At 39.0% G+C, this 23,118-nt stretch overlaps 1 protein-coding gene across 1 annotated transcript in view; it reads right to left on the reverse strand.

Moving 5' to 3' along the window:
- Positions 1-23,118, reverse strand: part of LOC109932831 (calcium-activated potassium channel subunit alpha-1-like) — a 621,464-nt gene that overhangs the window by 72,925 nt on the left and 525,421 nt on the right. The window contains exons 8-9 of the mRNA XM_048616327.1: positions 21,924-22,094; positions 8,117-8,208 (exon numbers count right to left, since the gene is read on the reverse strand). Coding sequence (XP_048472284.1) covers positions 8,117-8,208; positions 21,924-22,094 — 263 coding nt within the window. The remainder of the gene's footprint in view (positions 1-8,116; positions 8,209-21,923; positions 22,095-23,118) is intronic.

The following is a 23,118-nucleotide window of genomic DNA, read 5'->3' on the forward strand; positions in this document are numbered from 1 at the left end:
CTATTTATTTCAGAACCCCCTTCCCCTCCCCCAATTCTGATGAAGGGTCTAGGCCCGAAAAGCCAGCCTTCCTGCTCCTGTGATGCTGCTTGGCCTGCTGTGTTCATCCAGCTCTGCACCTTGTCATCTCAGATTCTCCAGCATCTGCAGTTCCTACTATTTCTGATACATTTCTTTCTTGAGTTGCCTGTTAGAATATATTTAACTTTGGCTTTTAATGTTAAATTTTACAGATGTTGACAAAGAAACTGGTATGTGGAGCATAATTATCTATGAAAAAAGCTATCATTGTGCTCTTTCTAAAACACTAGTTATACCCACCAGTGAGGGACAGATGCTTCTTCCAGACTGCTCTTGGCAAGTTTGAAGAACATTATGTGATTAGGATCTCATGGGAGCATTTCAATTTAAAATAAGATTCTTACTTGAAAGAAAACTGGAATGGACAACGTGAAGAGTTGCAGATGTGCTTGGAGGAGGTAAAGCAAAGACAAAGTGAAATAAAAGAGATTATTTCTCCAAAGAGTCTTTTGTAATTATGTAAAAAGACAGCATGTGTATACATGGATGTATTTCATATGTCTGTGCCTTTATGTGTTTGTTTTGTTTAGTTCGTCCTCATTTATATTACAGAGCTACTTCAAGTAGTAATTCTATAATTGACTTGGCTGTGGCAATTTGCCCATTCATTCTGTACGGCAGATTCAACATCACTAGCAGCAAAAGACAAACAGCTGTGGTTAGCATGTCCACATTTGCTTGCAGACTGCAATTTGCAATTCGCCTTTCCAACTTTCATTTTGCAGCAAAGTCCTGAAACCACATCTGAGTCAATGCAGCCAGGAAAATGCCGTCCGACTGAGCAACCATTTCCAGTTCTAGTTTGCTACAGCAGCCTCTGAAGGTGGGGGGTGGAGGGGACTCAATCACATCTTCATGTGACTTCTAGGCTCCTACAGAGGCAGCAGTGTTGGCCGATTTACCTCATGCTCTGACAGCGCTGTGAAGTAAATACAGCATTAGAGAATTTGAAGTAGTCAATGCGGCTGAATGGAATTTTGCCAACAGTATGAATCATACTGTGGAGTGGAGGGGAAAGGCTGGTAGTATTTTTCTTCTGTGTCTTAACTATTTTAATTTAAACTGAGTATTGCTCATACCTCTGGGCATGGAAACAGTAAGGACTGCTGATGCTGCAAGCCAGAGTCAATAGATGTGAAACGGGAAAAGCACAGCAGGTCAGACAGCATCTGAGGAGCAGGAAAGTCAATGTTTTGAGCCGAAACGCTTCCTGAGGGCACCCTTCCTGAGAAACTACTGGGCCTGATTGTATGAGGAAAGTGATATAACATAAGAGGACATATCAACTGATCTTGCCTCACAGGTTATGCAGATTTTTAATCTTCCCCAAGACTCAGTAGAGTTACTCACATGGTGTTGACAGCACTTGCTGCTTGAACAAAAGTATTGATTAAAACAGCTCAGTTACAGTTATACAGACCAGGGACCTTGTGCTGTTCTACTCCATGCCAAGTGAGCCACTTGCAGGAGACAAGGTGGAACAGAAAACTGGCCGAAAATAAAGAGATACTGAATATTAAAATCACTTTAAAAGTGAAAAAGCGATGAATATCTATCCGTTTTCATTATCACCAGTGTTGGGGCAATGAATTGGCGGAAAACCTGCTGGGTTTGGGAGGTGAAACTCAGGGATGATTGGCGCTCCTGACCAAAACAAAATCTACTGAAGGTAGGGTCAGTCTTGGCAGCAATAGTGGCTTTTGTCAAATTAACTGGCAGCAAATCAATGTGTGGCCTAATTCAGGGAGAACAGTCACTTCAGTAAGGTAATGGAAGATCCCTGAGCCTGTGGATCTCTAGCAGCAGTTAACATCCTCCGAAAAGGAACGAGCATAATTAGTGACTTTTTTTGGTCAAACTGCTTTAAAGGTCTTATGATGTTTCACGCCCATCAAACTTTAGCCACTTTTCAGTTCCAAACTCCTGACAAGGTCAATATCTTGTAAGGTATAGTGTGGTTGGCATCATGTCCTGTGATTCCTCCCAATAAAGAAGCATTGCTGAAAAGATAGCTTAGCAAGTTTTGGTGTGATACTTACCAAGGGACATTAAAACAGAGCTGGATTCAAAAGCAATATCCACTTGACTCAAATCTATCAGGAAATGTTAGGTAGAACAGGAGTGAAAAGTTTGGCTAATATTCTCTTCTCTAACTAGTGAAGGACTAGTTATAATGTTCTGACCATAAGATCAACAAAGTCATCAAAAATAATAGTTTAGTATCGCACAGGAGGAGACCACCTCGCCTGCTGATTTTGTGTTAGCTCTTTTGAAGAGCAATTTGGTTAATCCCACTCCCTTGCACTTTTCCCATATCACAACATGTTTTCCTCCTGTTCCCTTTTGAAGGCCACTGTTTGATTCCATTTTCAAGAAATGCATTTCAAATTCTAACTGCTCAGTGTGTAAGAAGCTTTTCTCCTGGATCTTTTGCTAAACACTTTAAATCAATCCTTGAGCCACTGAAAACAGTTCAATTTTATTAACTCTATCTAAACACCTTCATGGTTTTAACCATTTTTCACATCCCTCCTACCCTCAGATATAAACAACCCTTTTTCAGTCCATAGATGCAACTGTAATATCTCATCATTCTACACAATTTCTGCAGCACCCTCTGCAAAGCCTTCATTTTCTTTCTAAAGTTTGGTGTTAAGAATTGGACTGACTACTCCAGCTGGGAATGAACCAGTGGCTTACTCAGAAGAATCATTAAAGTCAAGAACAAATATGATTAAGTTTAAGCTGATGAAATAACAAATTAGCATTCACAAATAATGTCAACACAATTCCAATTATGGCCCAAAAATAACCGAATGCAATGAATGACCAGGAGTGAGTTAAAGATATACAAGGCCTGGACAATATCGGGAAGAGAGAAGGCAATTGTTAAACAACAAAAGTGTCATTGATGTTTATGGATGAGTTCTCAAAGTGGTATAACAGAATTGCTGAGGGGTGGGATAACACAAGCAGTCAAATAAAAATCAAGCAAAACGTTTCGTCTTATTACTAATTAAAATTTCTGAGACTTTAAAAGGGAAGTAATTACAGACACATAGAAACGAATGACTTTTCTAAAAATATAATAACTTAACAGAACATTAAGCAACATTATGTTGTGTGAAGAGTGTGCAACTTTGTTCAGAAGATTAAAGCACATCTGAACTAATATGGTCATTAGATTAGCTCCCAATTGACATAATTGATAATTTGGGAAATATTCAACATCAATTATCTTCTTTGTTAAAGATGTAAAATCATAATCTTACAAAAAAAAATTGGAATAACAAGGAAACATGGAATTATCTTTTGGTGAAACAATGGCAGCCAATTCCACAAACATTTGCTCCTGTTGAGTGTGTAATTTAAAAATCAGAATAAAAACATATGGTTTTTCAGGTAAGCTCCTCACACTACTCTCCCAGTAGAAAAGAAAAGGCTTTAGTGATAAGTACAATCAAACGAATATTAAAGACTAAGCTGGTACTTTGGATATTTTCTTATCATTTAAATTTCTTTTGGTACCCCACGTACGACTTCTGAAGTGGCCAAAACCTTCACCTCAGCCTAGGATTAAATAAAAGATATTCAGCTGTGAAAATATCTATTAAATAATCACTCTGTATCTCCCTCCCACCCACCCATCTTTTAACAAGGGGAACTTTGTTTTATGGGGACTTGTGCCTAGCCATTGAGAGATAATTATGCTACTACACCAATTCGATGTTCAGTCATGCTATGCAAAACCTCCAATGTAAGGAATTTCTATAACTGTTGCAGAGTCCTTGTGCGTTAGAAATGAATCAATTCGAAGTATCAATACAGAACAGATAAACTTAATACAGAAGATCAACATAGATTATTTTCTTTCAGATTGCACAAAGAATTATTTTTGGGTGTTAGCTATCTTCTATAAATAAATGGAAAAATGACAAGAAGTTGAATGTCAGTAGTTCTGGGACCCTGTCAGCACCAGCAGGAACCAGTTGCTCAAGGGAAGACATTGAAAGATGCTGGCAATACCACAGGGTGACAGTAACAGCCTTAGCCATTAACTCCAGGGTCTTATGATTCAAAAAGCTCTACTGGGGCACTGATTCCATAACTGCAGAACACAGACTGGGCTTTGCGGAAAAATGGAGGAGACTTAGGGCTAAAAGTCTTTTCTAAACCACCAGGTAATTTGACATATACCCACCACCAGACTGCCAAACACCTGATGCATACACAATAATATTCTGAGAGGACTCAGATACATACTCACAAATAGCAATGATAGCAGATCTATTCCAACCACCAGACTGCCAGCCATCTGATGGATACCTGCAAATACTCTGCAAGATTCAGACAGGTACCCATCACCAGATACCTAATGCATCCTCAGAAACAGCCTGGCAAGATTAAAATACATAACTGGACTGTCAGATTTCAGCACATATTTTTAAATTGTCTGACATTGATCATAAAAGCACAAATGCAATATGTTCACACACAAATGCAGTATCCAAAGGGTTTAGGAGTAATTTGAATTATCTGGGGCCTCCCTCGCCGAGACAGCCAGCATTTTAAAACAAATCCACCACCACCAGAGTAAGAGGGAAACAGACCCTCAATGACAAAATCCATGACCAAGACGCAAAACAGAGTAATAAAAGTATCCTTACCTTATTGTGGAGGAAAGCACTGAAACAGGTGAACATTAACCCCGAATAGACGCCACTTAAACTTCTTTCCTCTTTTGTAAAGATGCAGCACTATTTCAGTCTTAACTTTTCACATAATTATATGAAGAGCGTAACTTGGAACAGGTTCCACACTAATGTTTCAGCACAAGAAATTACTTTAAAATATGTAGAACACTTCAAAATAACCTTGTTGACATAAATTGCGAAATTAGAATTCTTGTTTATATCAGGTTTTAGGACTGAATATTGCACCTAATCACATAGTTAAGATTGTAATGAACATTTTACAACATTAGGTGTTAAGACTTCTTAATAGTGCAAAATACCCTGGTACTTTTCTCCTCTTCCATTATAACTGCTGCAGGATTTAATCATCCTGCAATAGTGGGGGACTGGGGACAGGGTACAGGTGGCAAAGCGTCAATGAGAAATGCCACATTGTGCCTTTAATAAAGCTAATTCACACGAAGCTCAATTGGCTGTGGCATATAGGTACCATTACTATCTTTTGACGAGCTACCTTAAATATTGCACAGGTCAAAGCTGCAGTGCAATTCATGAATTTTAAATGGATCTTTACTGATAGTAAGCTTCTCACTTACACCAGCTTCAGTTTACAGGTTGTTACAAGTTTAACATATCGATTCAACTCATCTCAAGTCCCAAAGACAAACTAAAAGGGAAGATGGAAAAATGAACCATTAGGTATTTCCACAATCAGTGAACTTAGTCCTCTGCTTGCATAGGTGCACTCAGGAATGATCTTCATTCACCACTGGCAACCATTAATGTCACATCCTGACAGCTCAATGGCTGACAACAGTTGGATTAACAGTGCAAGAATCAACATTGTAAAAGAAAAGCAAGCAGCAGGTGGCATAGTGGTAGTGGTGGAGAGCATTTTTCTAATCCCTTAAATTGAGTACAGTAGTACTGAAAATACCAGTGATAGTAAGGAGAGGGAAACTTCCAGGAATTAGATCCCTTCTAATTTTCCAGGTGATAGGCATCAATGTTTGTTTCCAGATCTCTGGAAAGGGAGAGAAAGAGAGATACAACCAATGCCTGACAAACAGAGTGTGGAACATGCATACATTTGGCTGATATCTGGCAGTCCATTTATTTATTTTTGTTGAGATGGGAGCAGGGCTTGGGAAGCAACTATGTAACTTCTCTGACCTTAGTTATCATAGTGCTTCAATTTGACAAATACTTCAATGTTTACATTTTGAGAGGCAAAACCAGCTTAAAACTCTCAGCGGAGAATACGACTGAGCACAAATGTTATTGGAAACAGGCAGCAGTCAAACACAATTATCACTCACATTAAAAAGGAAAGAAATAAACAACACAACAAAAAGTCAAAAGACATAAAACACAAGGAGAATAAACCACGGTTATAGTGAATTAACGTGCAAATGCAGCCATGCAACAAAGAACCCAAGGGGCTGACAGGTTTAAGAGCAGCTCCAGCATCAGCACCAGACTCAGCCATACCTCTTGTCTACTGCTCTAATCCTCATGTCATTGCATTTGTGCATTGAAAGCATAATTGTTTTCACAGAAAGTACTGTTGGTTTGTCCTGCGATAAAGCCTCTCAAAGAACGCAAGTTTCAGAGAGATGATCAAAGAAGAAACCGTGGTATATTTTGCTTTGCGTGTCAGTCTGCACCAGTGGTTGCCTGCTTGGGCGCATTGGATTCACGCAATGCAACTTCATAATCTGATGGCAGGCTTTATTCGTTCTAATTCTCATCACAGACTGCTTATGAATAGTGACAGCCAACAAACTGCAAGCTATCTTAATTGGTATTTAGACATTCTGTTGCTGTACAAAATGAATGTTTATGTTCAGGGCTACGTTGATACATTAAAATTAGAAAGTTGGAAAATAAGCTGTTTATAAAATGTCACTTCATATCAACTTCCTCTTGATTAAAAAAAGTTGACTCATACAAAAATCAAGAACTCCAGCTAGCCTTCATGGCTGAGGCCAGAAGCCACACTTGCCAGCTGTGGTTAAAGACGCTGCATGGCTGGAAATTACAACCACATGGTCTTTCTTATCTCCTGGGCAGGGGTTCTGAAGAATCTGACAACTCATTCTCTCAACATTAGGCTCCAAATGAAAATCAAAATGTTTGCCAAACATAACATATCGTCAATCTTCTTCTGCTAATGGGGAAATTAGACGAAAAAACAAAGGATGCTGACTTTCACACAGTGTTTTCCAGCTATATAAGCAATGATGCAAAGTCCAAGTGACTAAAGGTCTTAAAAACTTTACACCACACATAAATTAAGACGGTTTCATGGAATTTTATCTCCACCAGGCAGTTTGTGTGCTGATGAAAGAGCAGAGTTTCAATTAGGGTGGGATTGAAAATCTGAGGGAATTCACAAAGACAAAAATTAGCAGAAGCAACAAACAATAACTATCTAAAAGCAAAATGCCTGGTCAGCCAAGCAGGCTCCTGACAGACTGTAAAGCAAGCCAAAAGCATTTAGAATCTGAAGGGCTAGGAGTTAAGGCCTTCAGAGTTTGGGGGAGTGGAAGGGGAGGGAGGGATAGGGGGCTTTGACTGAAGATCAGGTCACAGTTTTAGACCACACAGCATTGCAGAACTGAACACTGGTGACAGATGAGCCTCTGGCAAGCTCTCATGAAATGGTTTCCATGGAAGAGTCACATGGACTTTAATGAAACATGGAAAATACAAGCTGCACGCAGGAAATAAAGTAGTTGAAAATGTCAGAGCAATGGAAGAACTGACTACAAGTTTAGAATAAATATTTTTTTAAAAATATTTGAAATAAATCATTCTAAGTGACATTGTAAACATGAAATTCAAGACAATAATATTATCCTATCTTTGGAGAAAACTAAAAACAAGGTAGCTACAACAGTCTGACTGCCATGCATTTCTTCAGCCTCTTCTTTGTCTGCAGACTAATAAAACAACAAGAATTCTTGTTTCAGGTACTCACAAAATAAAAGTTAACAACTGTGACATGTGCCTTATCATAACCTAGGTCTCCAAAGACAGTGTGACAATCCTAGCAGTAACATCTGACATCACAGCGCAAACAAATGAATAGATCTGTGGTGCAGAGGTCACCATTAAGGGTTCAGAGGTCACACAAGCACACCTTGTTTGGTTCGACTTACTTTCTGCCTCGAGTCGCATTAAAAGTCCCTCCATATTTCTTCCGATTAAGGATGAGAGCAGCAATTTCTGGTACGTAGCGAGCAAACATTGCCTACATGCATGAAACAGAAAAAGAAAAGGGCATGCAGAGAGTATTCTACTGCAACAGAGGCAGCAGAGGCCCATGGGATACTTACTTTCTTCCATTAACCGCACTATAGGTACCACCATATTTCTTGCGGTTTCCTATTAATTCTATGATTTCAGGGACGTAGCTCGCAAACATGGCCTAAGAAGAAGATAGGAGACAGAAGAATAGACTAAAGAGAGAGGCCAAAGAGGGGATGGGATGCTGTGTTCTAAGGTTCAGAAGATGTTCTTAAGATCTGAAATTGTAAAAGAATTAGTCAGATCTGTGAAGAAAATCTCAGCTCTGCTCAAACTAGAACTCACAAAGCAAAAAGGCTGAGCTTTTACAAAAGAGGGATTTTTCGTGCTTAGGAATCTAGAGAAATTGGAGGTTTTTGAAATAAAGTTGTGAAAATATTTCATCTACTCAAGAGATATTTTGCTAACAGTACAGTAGAAGTAACAAATAAGTTATATTCTCTAAATGAATAAATGAGGCTAGGGACTCAGAAGAGCTTGCACCAGTTTAGTTTGTGAGTTTTAGGAAATTTTTCAATGAAAATAATTGGACCAAAATCATGTTTTGATGGAAATAAAAATGTTTAAAAAACAGAGCTGATCATGTAACAGCCAAACAAGTCCAAAAAGTCTGCTCACAAGATTCAACATTGAAGGAAAAAAAATGCAAAAGCAATCAAGAGAAAATTTCTATCTGCCATGTTTCGTGCAACAAACACTTTGCTTGTGATAGGTTGCATCTGAGAGCTGTATCTGGATGAATTCCTGAATGATTTATGTTGGGATTCACTTTCAATGTCTCCATAGGTACCTTTTACACAAGGTACTAGCAGTCTGTCCCATCATCGGGCATTATGGTTAAGCCTGATTCTGTTCTCTGCTGATGCGCACTCTTTCAATTGGGGTCACTATGTGCTGATCACCTAGTTCTCCCCCTCATATCTTCCAGAAGTACTGAGAGTAACAGAAGCACCATTATCACACTTCACACTAGGTAGCACAGATCAAATGCAAGACTTCCTCAGCGTCCAAGATCTACCAATTGGGACATTTACTGATGGAACCATCAGACTACTGGAGGGAATCTAGACGAACCACTGAGATGTTGTGTTGTCAGTGCTAACACATAATTATAGATGTCAGTTTATTCTCTTTAACTCAAACACCAATGTATTTGTAATTTGAAGTCTATCTTGATGCAGAAGTTAACTAAGATCAAGACTGAGTCATTGGAAAGGCCTCTTCTCTGGACGAGTCCAAATTGAGATTAAGGTCATGGTTTACAAGGCGGCAGTGACTCCTAATATGCTTGGTGAATTGACAACTCTACAGCAGCCACCTTAAAGTCCTGGAGAAATAGTACTAGCCATGCCTTTGCAAGATTGTGCATATCAGATAGCAACAAAGGTGTTACTAAGGCAAGGTTCCTGATATCGAAGTGCTAATCACACAAAATCAGCTCCACTGGGTAGGGCATGCCACTCATATCTTAACACAAGTCTCCTCAGGAAACTGCTCCACTTGGAACTTGGACATTGCAGGGGACTCCCAGGAGAACAACAGAAACTGTCTCAGGATGTTCTAAAAGCATCCCTGGAGATCAGACATCCCCACTGAATCATGGGAGTGCCTAGTATGTGATGGGCCAAAACAGAGCAGCTTCATTCATGAAGTCACTGAACACATTGAAAGTCTATGGGAGGAACCTGCAGGGGATAGGTCATGCCATCGGAGAAAGTGCACTAATCTCTCTACATAATCTTACCCACATGACTGTGAAGCACCATCTGCCCCACACATGGCAGATCCTATAGATCTTCAACTTATCAGCCACCTCAGAACCCATCAGACTAGAGTGGAAGCATGCCGTCCTCAATTCTGAGGGTCTGCCTAAGAAGATGATTTTTATTGATGTATTCATTTTAAAAGTGACCACAACTGGCTAATAGGTATTTATTATATCTCATATGTTGTGACTGAATTGAATATGACAATGAATGCTTTAAAAACAGTATCTCACAAAGACCTACGGCAATTTGCAGGACAGAAATATGGACCCAAGACTTGTATTTTGACCCTAATTAAAGATGACTATAATAGGAAGCTGGATTAAAAAATACTACAGTGAGGATACAATGGCAGATTTTTAAAGGAGACATCGAATAACTCAGAAAAGACTGACCCAATGAGCAAGAAAGGCTCTTTAAGAAGGATGTATCATCTGTAGCTAAATAAGGAAGGTAGGAACAGGATCAAATTGAAAGGATTGCTACATAATTCTACAAAGGTTAGAGGTAGGTCAGAAAATTGATGGATGTTATGGGATAGCAAAGGATGACAAAAGAAAGGAAGAAGAAAGTAGAATCTCAGAGGAAGCTAGTTCGTTAATATAAAACAGATAGCAAGAGTTTGTACAAGTATTTATATAAAACATTAAAGCTATTGATGGTCCTTTAGAGAGTGAGTCTGGGGAACTGGTAATGAAAAACAAGGAGTAGATGTTGAAGAGTTATTTTGTACCTGTCTTCACTTTGGCAGGTTTAGAAAATTTCCCAAAGACACTTGAAAATTACGAACTGAAAGCGAGAGAAGAATGCAAAACAATCACCACAACGGAAAAGGGGTGGGGAAGCTATCAGAGCTCAGTTCTTACAGGTCCCCAGGACCAGACGGCATGCATCCTGGGTCTTCAAAACAATGGCTGCAGACATAGTGGACTATTAGCTATTAATCTTTCAAAATTCATTAGCTTCTGGAATGCTCACGGCTGACTGGAAAATAGCTAATGTAACATCATGAGAAGGAAGTAGGGAGACAGGAAGCAGCAAACTGTAGGCCAGTTAACTTAACATGAGTCATAGAGAAATTGCTAGATTCTATTATGAAGGAGGTTATAGCAGGATACTTAGAAAATCACAATGTAATTAGGTACAGTTGACATGGTTTTGTGAAAACAAAATCATGTGTAATTAATTGATTGCAGTTCTTTGAAAAAGTAGCAAGCGAGGTGGATAATGGGGAACCTGTAAATGTGCTGTACTTGGATTTCCAAAAGGTACTGCACAAAATAAAGTCTCATGGTGTAACGGGTAACATATCAGCATAGGTAAAGGATTGGTTAAGTAAAAGGAAGCAGAGGCTAAGATGAAATGGGTAATTTTCAGCTTTTAGCAAGCTGTGACCAGTGAAGTACCATAGGGATCAGTGCAGGGACCTCCACTATTTACAGTCTATATCAATGATCTGGAGTGAATGATTTGGAGATGGGGACTGAATGTGTGGCAGCTAAATGTAATATACCCACGATAGCAAAACAGGTAAGAAAATATGTAGTGAAGAGAAGGTATAGATGCTGGGAAGAGATATAGACAGGTTAAGTGAGTAGGCAAAAATTTGGCAAACATAGCATAAAGTAGGAAAATATGAACTTGTCCAGTTTGGTATGAAAACAAAGAAAAGAAACATACTAGTTAAATGGAGAGATATTACAGAACTAGGAAGTACAAAGGGACTTGGGTGTTCTGGTACACAAATCACAAAATGTTACGTTGCAGGTACATTAAAATGACTAGGAAGACAAATAGAAGGTGGGTATTTCTTGCAAAAAGAGTGCAATAGAAGAGTAGGGAAATTTGACAGCAGTGTACAGGACTCTGGAGAATATTAGACTACCGTGTGCAATTTTGGTTTCTTTATTTGAAATGGGATATAATTACATTAGAAACAATACAGAGAAGGTTCACTTTATACATGCCTGGAAAGAAGGACTCATGAAGAGAAGTTGAAGAGGTTGTGCCTTTACCCGTTGATGGTTAGAAGCATAAAATGTGACCTACTTGAAACAGGGGGCTTGACAGGATGGATTCTGAGAAACTGTTTCTCTTTGCAGGAGACCCCCAAACTGGGGTGCACAGTTCGATAAAAGGTCTCACCTTTACGACGGAGATAGGAGAAATTTCTCTTGGATGATCTTTAGTCTATCAGATTCTCTTCTGCAGAAAATAGTGGAGGTGGAGAATTGAATTTATTCAAGATTAAACAGATTTTTGATAGACCAGGGAGTCAAGGGAAATGGAGGACTGACAGGAAAGTGGAATTAAGTCCACAACCAATTCAGTCACAATCTTATTGAATGACAGAGCCATCTCATTAGGACCAAACAGTCTTTTTCTGCTCCTTAACCTTGTGGTCCAATGAATTATCACCCAGCTGGATTTCTATGCCTCAGTTTTGCCGTTAAAATACATTGTCTATGTAAGTGAGCGCCTTAACTGGTCATTAAGATTTTGGATTCCATAGCCCAAACAGTGACTGCTATCAACACCAGTGAATGAACACTGACCTTACTTTGGGGTAATATTACAAAGCTGTCAACATTGTATCTGGCAATGTCTATGATGAAAGTATTCACCCAATAATGTCGCCCCTCATAATTTCTGAGTTCACATCAACAATGGTTACTAATACATTTGGTTTATTCTCATCCAGGGGTATAAGCTCTACAGTGCATCCTATAACCGTGTGTTTGTTAGCAGTTGGAGGAGGACACAGAGGGGCAGGGCTCTTGAAACCGCACTAAAAATCTAAAACGTACACTTTATTAAGAGGAACAAATCACACAGAAGGGATTATGGTCACCGGCATTTGTGGAAAATTATTACACAAAACAGAACTGCTCAAAACAGCAACTTGGCATTATCATAAAGCAGGACAAATGTTTTCTACATTATCTACGTCACTGAAAGTTGCTCATAGAACTGGTTTTAAAATGAGTAACAGCTAAAATTTTACTAATTTTCACCAGCTCATTTTAAAAACACAGAAGATTAATAATACATTTTGATTGTATATAATCCCGCTCACAACATTAAAAAAATTAGCATTTATTAACAATTTTAATATTGCTTTAGTGTTTAAAGACAACTCTACCCTATTAAAAATGTGAATATTTGAAGAAATGTACATTTCATTGTGGAAATCAGCTTTGGATCCTACACAAAACTGATATGTAGACTTTTGACACTCTGCCTGTTGGATATGACCCTGTGTAAAATGGATTTGGGAAGTGCTAATTTCAGTCTGTGGATGCTACCATGTTGAACAGAATTGCTCCTAAATTAGGACAAGAATGGTTTTAAGCCCAGCAGCCTCATTTGGGCCAGAAAGAAAGTAGCTGAGTGAGAAAAGGGAGAGATGCCCTGGTGCTCTTTTCTAATTTTCACACTAAAGCAGTGTCAAATCATAAGGCCATCTCAATAAAGTAATTTCTACATTTCATGAAAATGAAGTCACAATTCAAAACAGACAGCAGGACGGGGGGAGAAAATGTGATGGTTTTGGATGACTTCCACAGCACGAGCATCAATTAAGAGCAAGTAAAATTTACATTTATGCATAACTTTTATGATTTTTAATTACTTAAAATGAGCAACACAAGCAGATGATGAGCAGTGGGATATGATCTATATCCCACTCAGCTGGTAACCATTATTCATTTGCAATTGTTAGCTGAGAGTTGTCAGGTCATTCTGTTATAGGAAATAAATCGTATTTCACAGCTCAACACATATCTTTGATTTACGTTACACCTGGCTGTAATATAGCTAAGTATGGAATGCTTAATGGCAACCCAGGGTGCTTGAAGTGGAAAATGTTCCATTGCTAACATTGATATTCCTCCATCTTAATGAACATTAAAATGCACTTTTTTTTTAATCCTAAAGTCGTGAATGCTCATAACTGACTCTTCAATAAAATCCTCAGTCATCTCCTCTAGCCACTTACTGGTGGGCAATCAAGGGATCCAGCTTAATGTTACAGGGAATAGTAAACGCAAATCTTACAGGTCAAAACTTTAATATATTACGTGGGAGACCGCACAAGATACTGGACAATATATTTGTAATTTTCAATTGGTCCAGGTTCAAGGTAGGGTAGCATAGGATCCATTGATAGAATATAGCATAAAAATAGATACAAAGTAGTCTGTTTCCCTCACTGTGTCCTTTCCATCCATAGTGACTGCACAAATGATGGTAAGCTCAAAGGGAGATGGTTAATTGATGTCTTGATGCCACAACAGGCTGCCTGAGAGAGAATGGAGTGGGTAATGAGGCATAGCTAAGACTCCTAGAGTCAGGGAGCTTTACTTGTGGAAAAAGGGGGAGAAGTTTAACTCATATTATTAAAAAAAGACATCAATAATATGTTTTTGAGTAGGGGGACTAAGAATTAGGACTGGAGTTTCCTGGGAGTTGATATGTTTTAAACTTAAAATATTGCAGTTATACCAATAGAACCATATAATAATTGCAACAGAAAGAGGCCATTCAGTTGATCATGTCTGCACCTACAGATGTTGCTCCTAATCCTCAAATGATTAACCTGGTCGCACTTCAGTTACCACAGGGAGTCAGAGAGGCTTTCTTCACATGTGGGCCTGGGGTTTTATGTTTATTCTATACCTCTGAGGATATTCGATGGTCGCTGGGATGGGTGAAAAGGGAGGCATATTCATTCAAGATGTTCATGATGCTGGGGAGACTAGATAGATCTGCTAGTCTTCTCTTGTCAGCCAATCTTGCATGTTATTTTATAACACAGGACCGTGACACTGTAGTGATTGTAATGAGGTCAGCCAAGTGGACCTCATAGAATGTGAGTTTCCTGATTAGGGCTGTTAATCTGGTCCAATCAGGGAGCTCTGGCTGCCAGATTAAAACAGGAGTGTCAGACATCCTGGCTCTGAGGGAGCTGGCTCATCGTCAAGGACTCTCCACGTGTAAATAAAAGGATGACTTGCTGACTGGAGTCTGGTCTCTGTGGAGTTATTTCAAGGTATACTGCTAGGTCGGAGCTAAATGTATTCAGTTCATCTTTTTAAAGATGCACAATCTGATTGCTATATATACCTGTTGAGGTTAATTGGAAGCCAATTGTGTTTGCTGGAACTAAACATAAATGACGGCAATCTTCAACTGCTATTGATAGGTTCTCCAGCAGAACAAAATACATATAATATCAGAATAAAATTAAGAAACAAAATATTAAACAACGTACAGAAACAGTCTATTTGCCAGTTAGGAAGTTTGCTTTGCTGACTGATCTCAACGTGGGCAGCTTGCATGCTTAAACTTTAATACATCCACTCAGCAAAACTGCATGAGAAAGAATTAATGGCATCCCCTGCTGTTGAATAAAATACAGTCTTTCAACATACTGGACTGCTTTACAGCACAGCTGCACAAAATAGGCTGAGGGGCTTACTTTGCAGTCAATTATATCATAAAAAAATAATATTTTTCTAAAAGTCCCCAAGAGGGTAGAGTTGCCTTTGAACCAACTTACTAATGAGTCAACATGTTATTTCCCCACTTCATGATTAACTTGTTTTCTGTAAAAACACAATATTTTAAACATATCATTTGGAATTACTGTGATGGTTTGCTTTATAGTTAGATGCTTCACAATGCTGCAAATGAGGCTCTTATTACATTAACAAAGCCACTGTCTACAGCCTGCCATTTTCCAATTGATTAAATTGTAATACAATCTCAAATAATATTGCAGGTTATAAAGTTATGCATTAATTGTTAAAGTCTTAAAATTATATTGGTATTTATCAATAACATAGAGCACTGTAAATCTCACTGATCCCTATTTTTGACAGCCTGCTTGCCTTAAATCTTAAAAAGACCATCACAGAATTCCATTCCAAGAGAAGCACTTAGAAGAAAATGTCTGATAACATACAGTTTAAGCACTAACACACCCTGGGGATGAATAGCTCTGGCTGCCTTTGCAGAGTCAACATATGGCAAGGACAGTGGGGTGCGAACATTAATGGTCTTAATCTTCCTCAGTCACAAAACATAATTCAATGAACCCCCACTGCTTTGCCTCTATGTTGCCCAGAAACTGTTTGCAAACCTGCCAAGGAATAGGTGAAAATAAAGGCCTCTTCTTCTGTCAAAACAATGGAAATGTAATCAGCACCAGAACACTTGTACCAGTTGTGATTTTTATGGGGCCAATCTAGTAGATGGCTGATAGTACAGCTGCACATTGAGCATGGGCAACTTACACTACTGGAATCAAGACCTACTGCACCTTCTGTGGTCAGGAAGCGTTTGTGGTTCTGAAGTCCAACATATCTAAAACGTAATAAGCTAAGGATGCCTAAATGTCAAATAATTTGGCCAATTGTCCAAAGCATGCTCTCGTGCCCTTAGCAGAATTGCAATTCTTATTAAATGGCACTTGTTGGTGGGGTCCTTCAGCTACTTTAGGCCATTTGCTTGAAGAGTATCCTAACTGTAACAAATAATTTTAAACAGGTCCAAAGATTGCTCCATTTTGCTGTTCTTTTCACTTTTTGGACTCAAATAATCCAACTTTTGTAAAATGCACTCCCTCTCCCTAATGGGATGTTTTCAAGAGAATTGGTCAGAGCCTAAATAGAACTTAAGTGTTTAAATGAAAGAGCATCAGCTCATAATATTAACTCTGTTTCTCTCTACACAAATTCTGCCCAGCCTGCTGAGTGCTTCCAGAATTTTCTGTTTTTATTTTGGATTTCAGTATTTGCTTTTGCCAAAATACATTCCATTGGACATCCTCATTCATTAGCAGATTCTGGAAATTTTGAAGCAGCATACAGGACAGATGTCTTTACACCTTAGCTGTAGACGGTGGGCCTGTTATTATGCTGTTGCCTGGGTGCTACAATCTGGGCAATATACGTGGCTTGAGAAGATCTGCAGGTGGAAATGAAGAAATCACCTGTGAGGCAGTGAGACACAGAGACATCTCTTTCAACCAGATATTGAAGCTACACTGAGAATGGGGCAATTCACAATGGCTGTCAAGTTAATTTCTGCCTTCAGTGTTTACATCCCCGGGTCTTTCCAATCAACAGCAGGCAGTACTTGTTAAATCTCACAACCAGCAGTGTATTAATGCATCCTGCAGGTAATAGGTACATTGTTTGCTCAGGCCACAAAATTCAGTAATTTCTCCATGGAAACCAGCCAACATGAAAGAGCCCTGCACTTTTACCATCTGGCGTGATTCCCTATAGTGTCAGATTTTATTGGTGGCGTATGCATGATGGTCCTTTGCTTCCAATGTCATTTAATTTTCAATAGAATAGGGAGCTTATTTGTACCCATGTAGCTGGTCTCTGCTTGAGGGGCTAGGAGGTCTAGTATCTCCCAGTCATCTTTGTTTTACAGAAATCTACATCAACATGATAACTTGGTGGTGGGGTGGGGTGGAATGGGGATCCAGTTAGCTCAGGTTTGTTCTCTGATTCACACACAGAGTTACACCAACAGTGTGGGTTCAATTCCTGCACTGGCTGAGCTTATCATGAAAGATTTTCCTTCTCACCCTCTCTGGTCTCCTGAGGTACAGTGACCCTCAGGTTAAACCACCACCAGTCGTCGTCGTCTCCCTCTCTCTCTCTCTCTCTCTCTAACGAGAAAGGAGCCCTACTTCAAGGACCTGAAACAATAAATGGATAACTACAGGGAGGCCTAGTTAGACTAGCTTTACCAACAATGGCTATGATCCCAATGAGACACCCTTGGATATGGTGGTGATTTGCTTTCTTGGTGAAACAGATTGTCAGAATGTTGATAATGATCAAGCGAAGGGGTGGTGGTAGGGAATCTTACACTAAAGGTTGGAAAGCAGACATCATTACAACATTCTGCAGTCCCTTGCTCTTTACACAGCAAAACTGCCACAGAACCAATTCAGAAAGGAGTTAGGAATAACAAGCGGCAGTACCTACAGTCCAATAAGAACCAATCAGCAGCTGTCCAAAGGTTCCAAATGTCTGCATTTCTAGTTAAGTCTCTGTGCCATTCAAGTGCAACTTCCTCAATAGATCTTGTAGTACACAGCTAAAAAAAAACTTCTCATCTCTTTCCTGAACTTCACATCAAGATCCATGACCTCACTACATTTTTCCACAATTGCCCTTAATCAACCACAACTCTCTCACAGTGTTAGAAAACAAATTAGTCAACTTGTTATCACCAAGGCAGCATAAGGTCCAGGGTTTTAACATTTTTAATGGCAGGCCTTCCTAGAAATGGGAGCTGAATTCTTGCTTAGGGTACAGGAAATAGGAGTTGGGACAGTTTTCCAATCTGGAAACTGCTTCTTGTATATGAGGGGTATGTGGGGGGATGGGGAATGGGAGGGATTGGGGGAGGGATGGGAGAGTTGACAGGGGCAAAAAAGATGCCAGTGAGTCATTTTTAGGGTTTTGACCACTGCACCCTCTTATTTGGCACAGAGACAGAAATCTGTTTGAGGTCAGACTATGTTAAATGGGACAAGGATAAGTAAATGTCTCCCCATATTTTTGCAGGTGAATCACGTAGTCACATCACAGAAATTCCCACATCTAGAAGACAGCTTGGCGCACCCAAATAACTTCATGAAATGTACTGGCAAGTCAGCTTCATGACCTCCAGCTTTCTCTCAGGTCAATTACTTGCACCTCCTCAGCTATTACTTCCACACGTTTCTCCACACGTGTGCCGACTTATTTATGAAGTGGTCCCTTCTACAACCTTATAAAATGAACACCCAAAGAGTGGATAGATCTGTACTGCTTTTATGTGCAGCCTTCCCCTGCAAGTAAACAGAAAAGAGATATGTTGGAAAGAGAAATCAAAGAGGTATATGTCACCCAACTGGCCAGCTCAACAATCAGATCTTGTCAGCACTTGAACATCTACTACACACATCTTTGGTCTTGGCAGTAGCTTCCAGGTCTAGTGGGACAGACAGCAGGAAAATTGGTCTGGTAGCAATCAGGAATATCCTCTCAAACTGGGCCATGCCAGTGCATTGGAACGTGGGTGGACAGTACTGAAGTGGACTTTATTCTCCATCTCTGATACTTTATCAAGCTTCCAGGAAAGTGCTGTTAAGACATAGTGTGGGGAAAGTTTAGAAAATTCAGCTAAGTGATAAGATATGTAGTCTTAAACACCTTCCTCACCTGAGTCCCAGGATCTGGCCAGAGCTGAGACAACACTGACACTTTCGGCAAACTTCATCCGGGTTGGTTCGGGATTGCTTTTGCAGGAAGTCTCTCTGTTCCAAAATCAATCAGCTTTCCCAGACACACCTTCAAGGTTCCATTCCTAATTATTGACTTGCTCCAGCCACGTTCTGGGTGAGCGACGCTCCTTTAAGAGCTCTTACCCATAGATAACCTATTCTTTGATGCCAATGCACTCCGAACCCATCACGTGCTGTGCACTGGGAGTACAGTGAGATGGTACAAATTTGGCAACCTCATTTTGGTCACATGCAAGGTCAGATAAAAACATAGTACAATTGTGAACCAACGGTGTACAGATTGTATGTAACGTCATAATACTAGGATCCCAGCATCTGGTTCACAGTGAAATGGAGCTGATAATGGAAAATACATACCACTATCACTAGGAGAAGATCTCTATGGTGAATTTTAAAAAAATCTCACAGCCTGATAGCGTATGCTGTGAAAGACAGACTGATGAGTTACAGATTTCTTCTAGATAAATATTCATGCATTGACAAGGTTGTTTTCTGGACTATTTACATTTGGAGGGCTGAATGCTTTTTTTAAAAACATCTACACAATGGGAATAGATGGGTACACTGCTTCCACTGCGCCATATTCTGTTCTTTCTATCAGACTAATCCAGGATAATATGGTCAACGCCTTATTTCATAAAAAACAAAATCAAAAAAAGTTAGATCGAAGGCACTAAAATTCGCAAGTGGCTGCTCATAGTAATCTGTCAGTGTTTCTGTATGGCATTGTTTAAAAGTTTCACCTAATTGAGAGTCTTAACTGTAAATATTGACAATTGTTGCATGAAATTGGCTCAATCCAATTCCCAACTGGCACTGGTCTGAAACAGAATGCTACCCATTTCTCAGGTTAACTTGTTAAGTCACTCTAAAATCTAATTGTCCCAGGTATTTTTAACTCCTCATATTGCGTTGAAATATCTATTGTCTTTTATTCTAAGCCTTCACTTAGTTAAGGATGTTAGAATTAAGGCCTGCTTTCTTTCACAAATCTTTCTGCTAAAGTGCACTTCCTTTCGCTTTATATTTCATTCATCAATCTTCCCAATCCCTTAACCTATGTTATCCTCTAATCCTACAACATCCTGAAGGACAATCACATTGAATTTGAAATGTTAGCTGTTTCTTTATCCACAGATGCTGCCAGACCTGCAAATTATTTCCAGCACTTCCTGTTTATCTTTCAGATTTTCAGCATCTGCAGTATTTTATGTTTATCAAAACACAATCTGCTGTGTTCCTTTCAGTTTGCCATGACCACAACTGATGTCATCAGCCGATGTTAATACCAACCCTTTTCTACCTCTAGCCAAAATAATTTCATTAATTGCTTGAAAAACCGATTAGGGCATTGTAGTATGCATACAATCTATGGCATGTCTATGTAGCCCTACTTTGTGCCCCCACCCTCCCCCTTTTGCTTCTCTGTCTATAGCTACATTTCTTTTTATACTGAACAGAATCAGGGCAAACTGTGAGAGGAACTCCTATTAATGGATGATACGATTTCCATGCCTAGTTTTATGGCACCTAACCAAATGCCTTCTGAAAATCCAATAAATAAATAAATCCAGTACATTATCTACATATTCTATGATTTCCTCTAAACGAGCATTTTGAATAAAACTGCCTTTTCTAATATATTTAACCTGTTCCTGATTATTCTAGGAGATTGTAGAGAAATGTAATACTATAAACTAAATTTATAATTTCATTGGGATTTTGCAGCTGGAGCCTTATAAAAGAACATTGTAATGGCAGAGGCAGTTTGAATGTAATGCACTGTCCTATTTAATAAATAAGTCTTTTCCCAATGAATTGAGACAGATCTCAGTTTTTATCCCTTTACAAGCTGTTCCTGCAGATCATCATTGACACCCTCTCACTTCAAAATGCGACAAAGAGCTGATCATCTGCTCTCAACAGATAACAATGCCCAGCCACTCCTACATTCGAGATAAATAATAAACATCAGACACATTGGCACATGTCGACCCTAAAGTCAACAGTGGTTTGACACAAAAACAATGAATGCCCACGCTTTCAGGGCTAACACTCATGTTCATTTTGATTAACAAGGACAGCGAACTTTTCAAAACTGAGCTCAACTGCATCTTTGCGATTCCTCTAAAGTATGCTTGTTTTAGTATCATAACATTTGACAAAATAACAAAACAAATTTATTAGTTTATAAACTTTTTTTATAAACATGATAATACAATTTTATAGACTATGAAGTGCTAAATTGAACTGAACATTAAAAGGCTGATATTAAATACTTGCTATTTTCATATTCATGAAAAGCACACTCAATATTTATAGGTATGGCTGAGACTAAGGAGGTGGATCACTGTGTAATGGATCACCAGTCTTCTCAATAAACAATGATTGGATTGACCTGTAATTAACTGACTGTTCCATCAGGCTAGACATCTGTCAACAAGTCTGTAAATTGTGTAAGTGACCTTACAGAAGCTTACAGCGCAACACTGAGCATATCTTCTGGGATGTGACGTGCCCAGTGAGGCATTATCATGTCTGATTCTGGGAAAAGATATTAAAGCACAATGGCAAAATCTAAAAAAGCTTATTAAATGAGATGACAGCAACTGTTTACAATTTCTCCAAATCATTTTACAGAGTCGGGGTTTGAAATTTGGAATGCACAGAGGGCCTTTATTTTACCATTTGATGCAGGTTTCTATGATCTCAGACCACAGTGATTAATCATAAAAAGAAGAAGGGATATTTTACCAAGCCACCAAGGATGAAGAAGACCATAAAAAGACGACCAAGAGTTGTCCTTGCATAAACGTCTCCATAACCAACTGTGGACATTGTGACCATAAGTAAGTAGACGCATTCCCAATATGTCAGTGGTTGGGAATTTTGGAAGTTTTCCCAAGGATCCCCTGAGTTTTCCACCTATGAACAGTTAAAAGAAAAAATAGAAGTTAAAAATCTGAAGCTGAAGGAACTGGACAGACACTGAGCACGGAGTGTGCAGCGAATAGCTACAGCACCACCTAGTGTCAACACTAACACATTTACATCGCACAGAGGTTCAGAATGTGATATCCTCGGTTTTAAGCTATGCAAACAAGACAAATAACTTCTATTATGTTTATTTGAGGTCACAGAACCGTCTAAGCTCTAACAGAAGACAATCTGTTCAATTCACACTTAAGGTCTGCCAAACACATGCAAATACTGAATTCAAAGGAAGAAGGTGGGGTGATAAGCCTGAGATAAAAATATCCCTTCACCAATTGTCTCCCCATTGCTCCCTAAATAGGATACATTCCACAGAAATAGGTCATTAAGTTCAAGCAATCTAAAACAGAGCATATGTTCTACTCAAATCTCCTTCTATCTTTCTGTCTATATCTTCATAGCATCCATATCCCCTTTACCTCTTATGTTTGTTTAACATGTCTTAAATGCTTCAAAATGATTCACTTTAATCACTTCCTGTGATAGTAATTACCATAATCTCACTGCTTTTGGTAAAGAAATTGCTTCTGAATCCCGTATTTGACTTCTTGGTGACCATCCGATTGGTTAGCTCTAGTTATGGTTGTATTTTTATGTGGTTTCCTTAACAGAGACTTATTACTCGTACTGGATTGGTAAGAGCACAATTTTAATTCATTTGAAAATCTCAAACAAATTTACTTAAAAAAACTCCACCCATCCTTAGTCTAGCTTGCTGCTGCTTAGAAATTTCATGGTTGCTGGTCAAATACTGTCATCCTGGTCTTTGGTTTCTTACTATTGCCCCCTTCCCACAACATCCACACACTAAGAATTAAAGTGCACGTTAGGTTGTTTCAAGAATATTAAATTGAAACAACCATTAAAAAATTATGAGATTAAAAGCCTAAGAGTCTGCATAATTTACACATGGTGTGACAATCTTTCCAGATCGCATGATGGCATAACCTTCTGG

The sequence above is a fragment of the Rhincodon typus genome, chromosome 34 (assembly GCF_021869965.1).
Source record: "Rhincodon typus isolate 14 chromosome 34, sRhiTyp1.1, whole genome shotgun sequence".
Taxonomy (NCBI): domain Eukaryota; kingdom Metazoa; phylum Chordata; class Chondrichthyes; order Orectolobiformes; family Rhincodontidae; genus Rhincodon; species Rhincodon typus.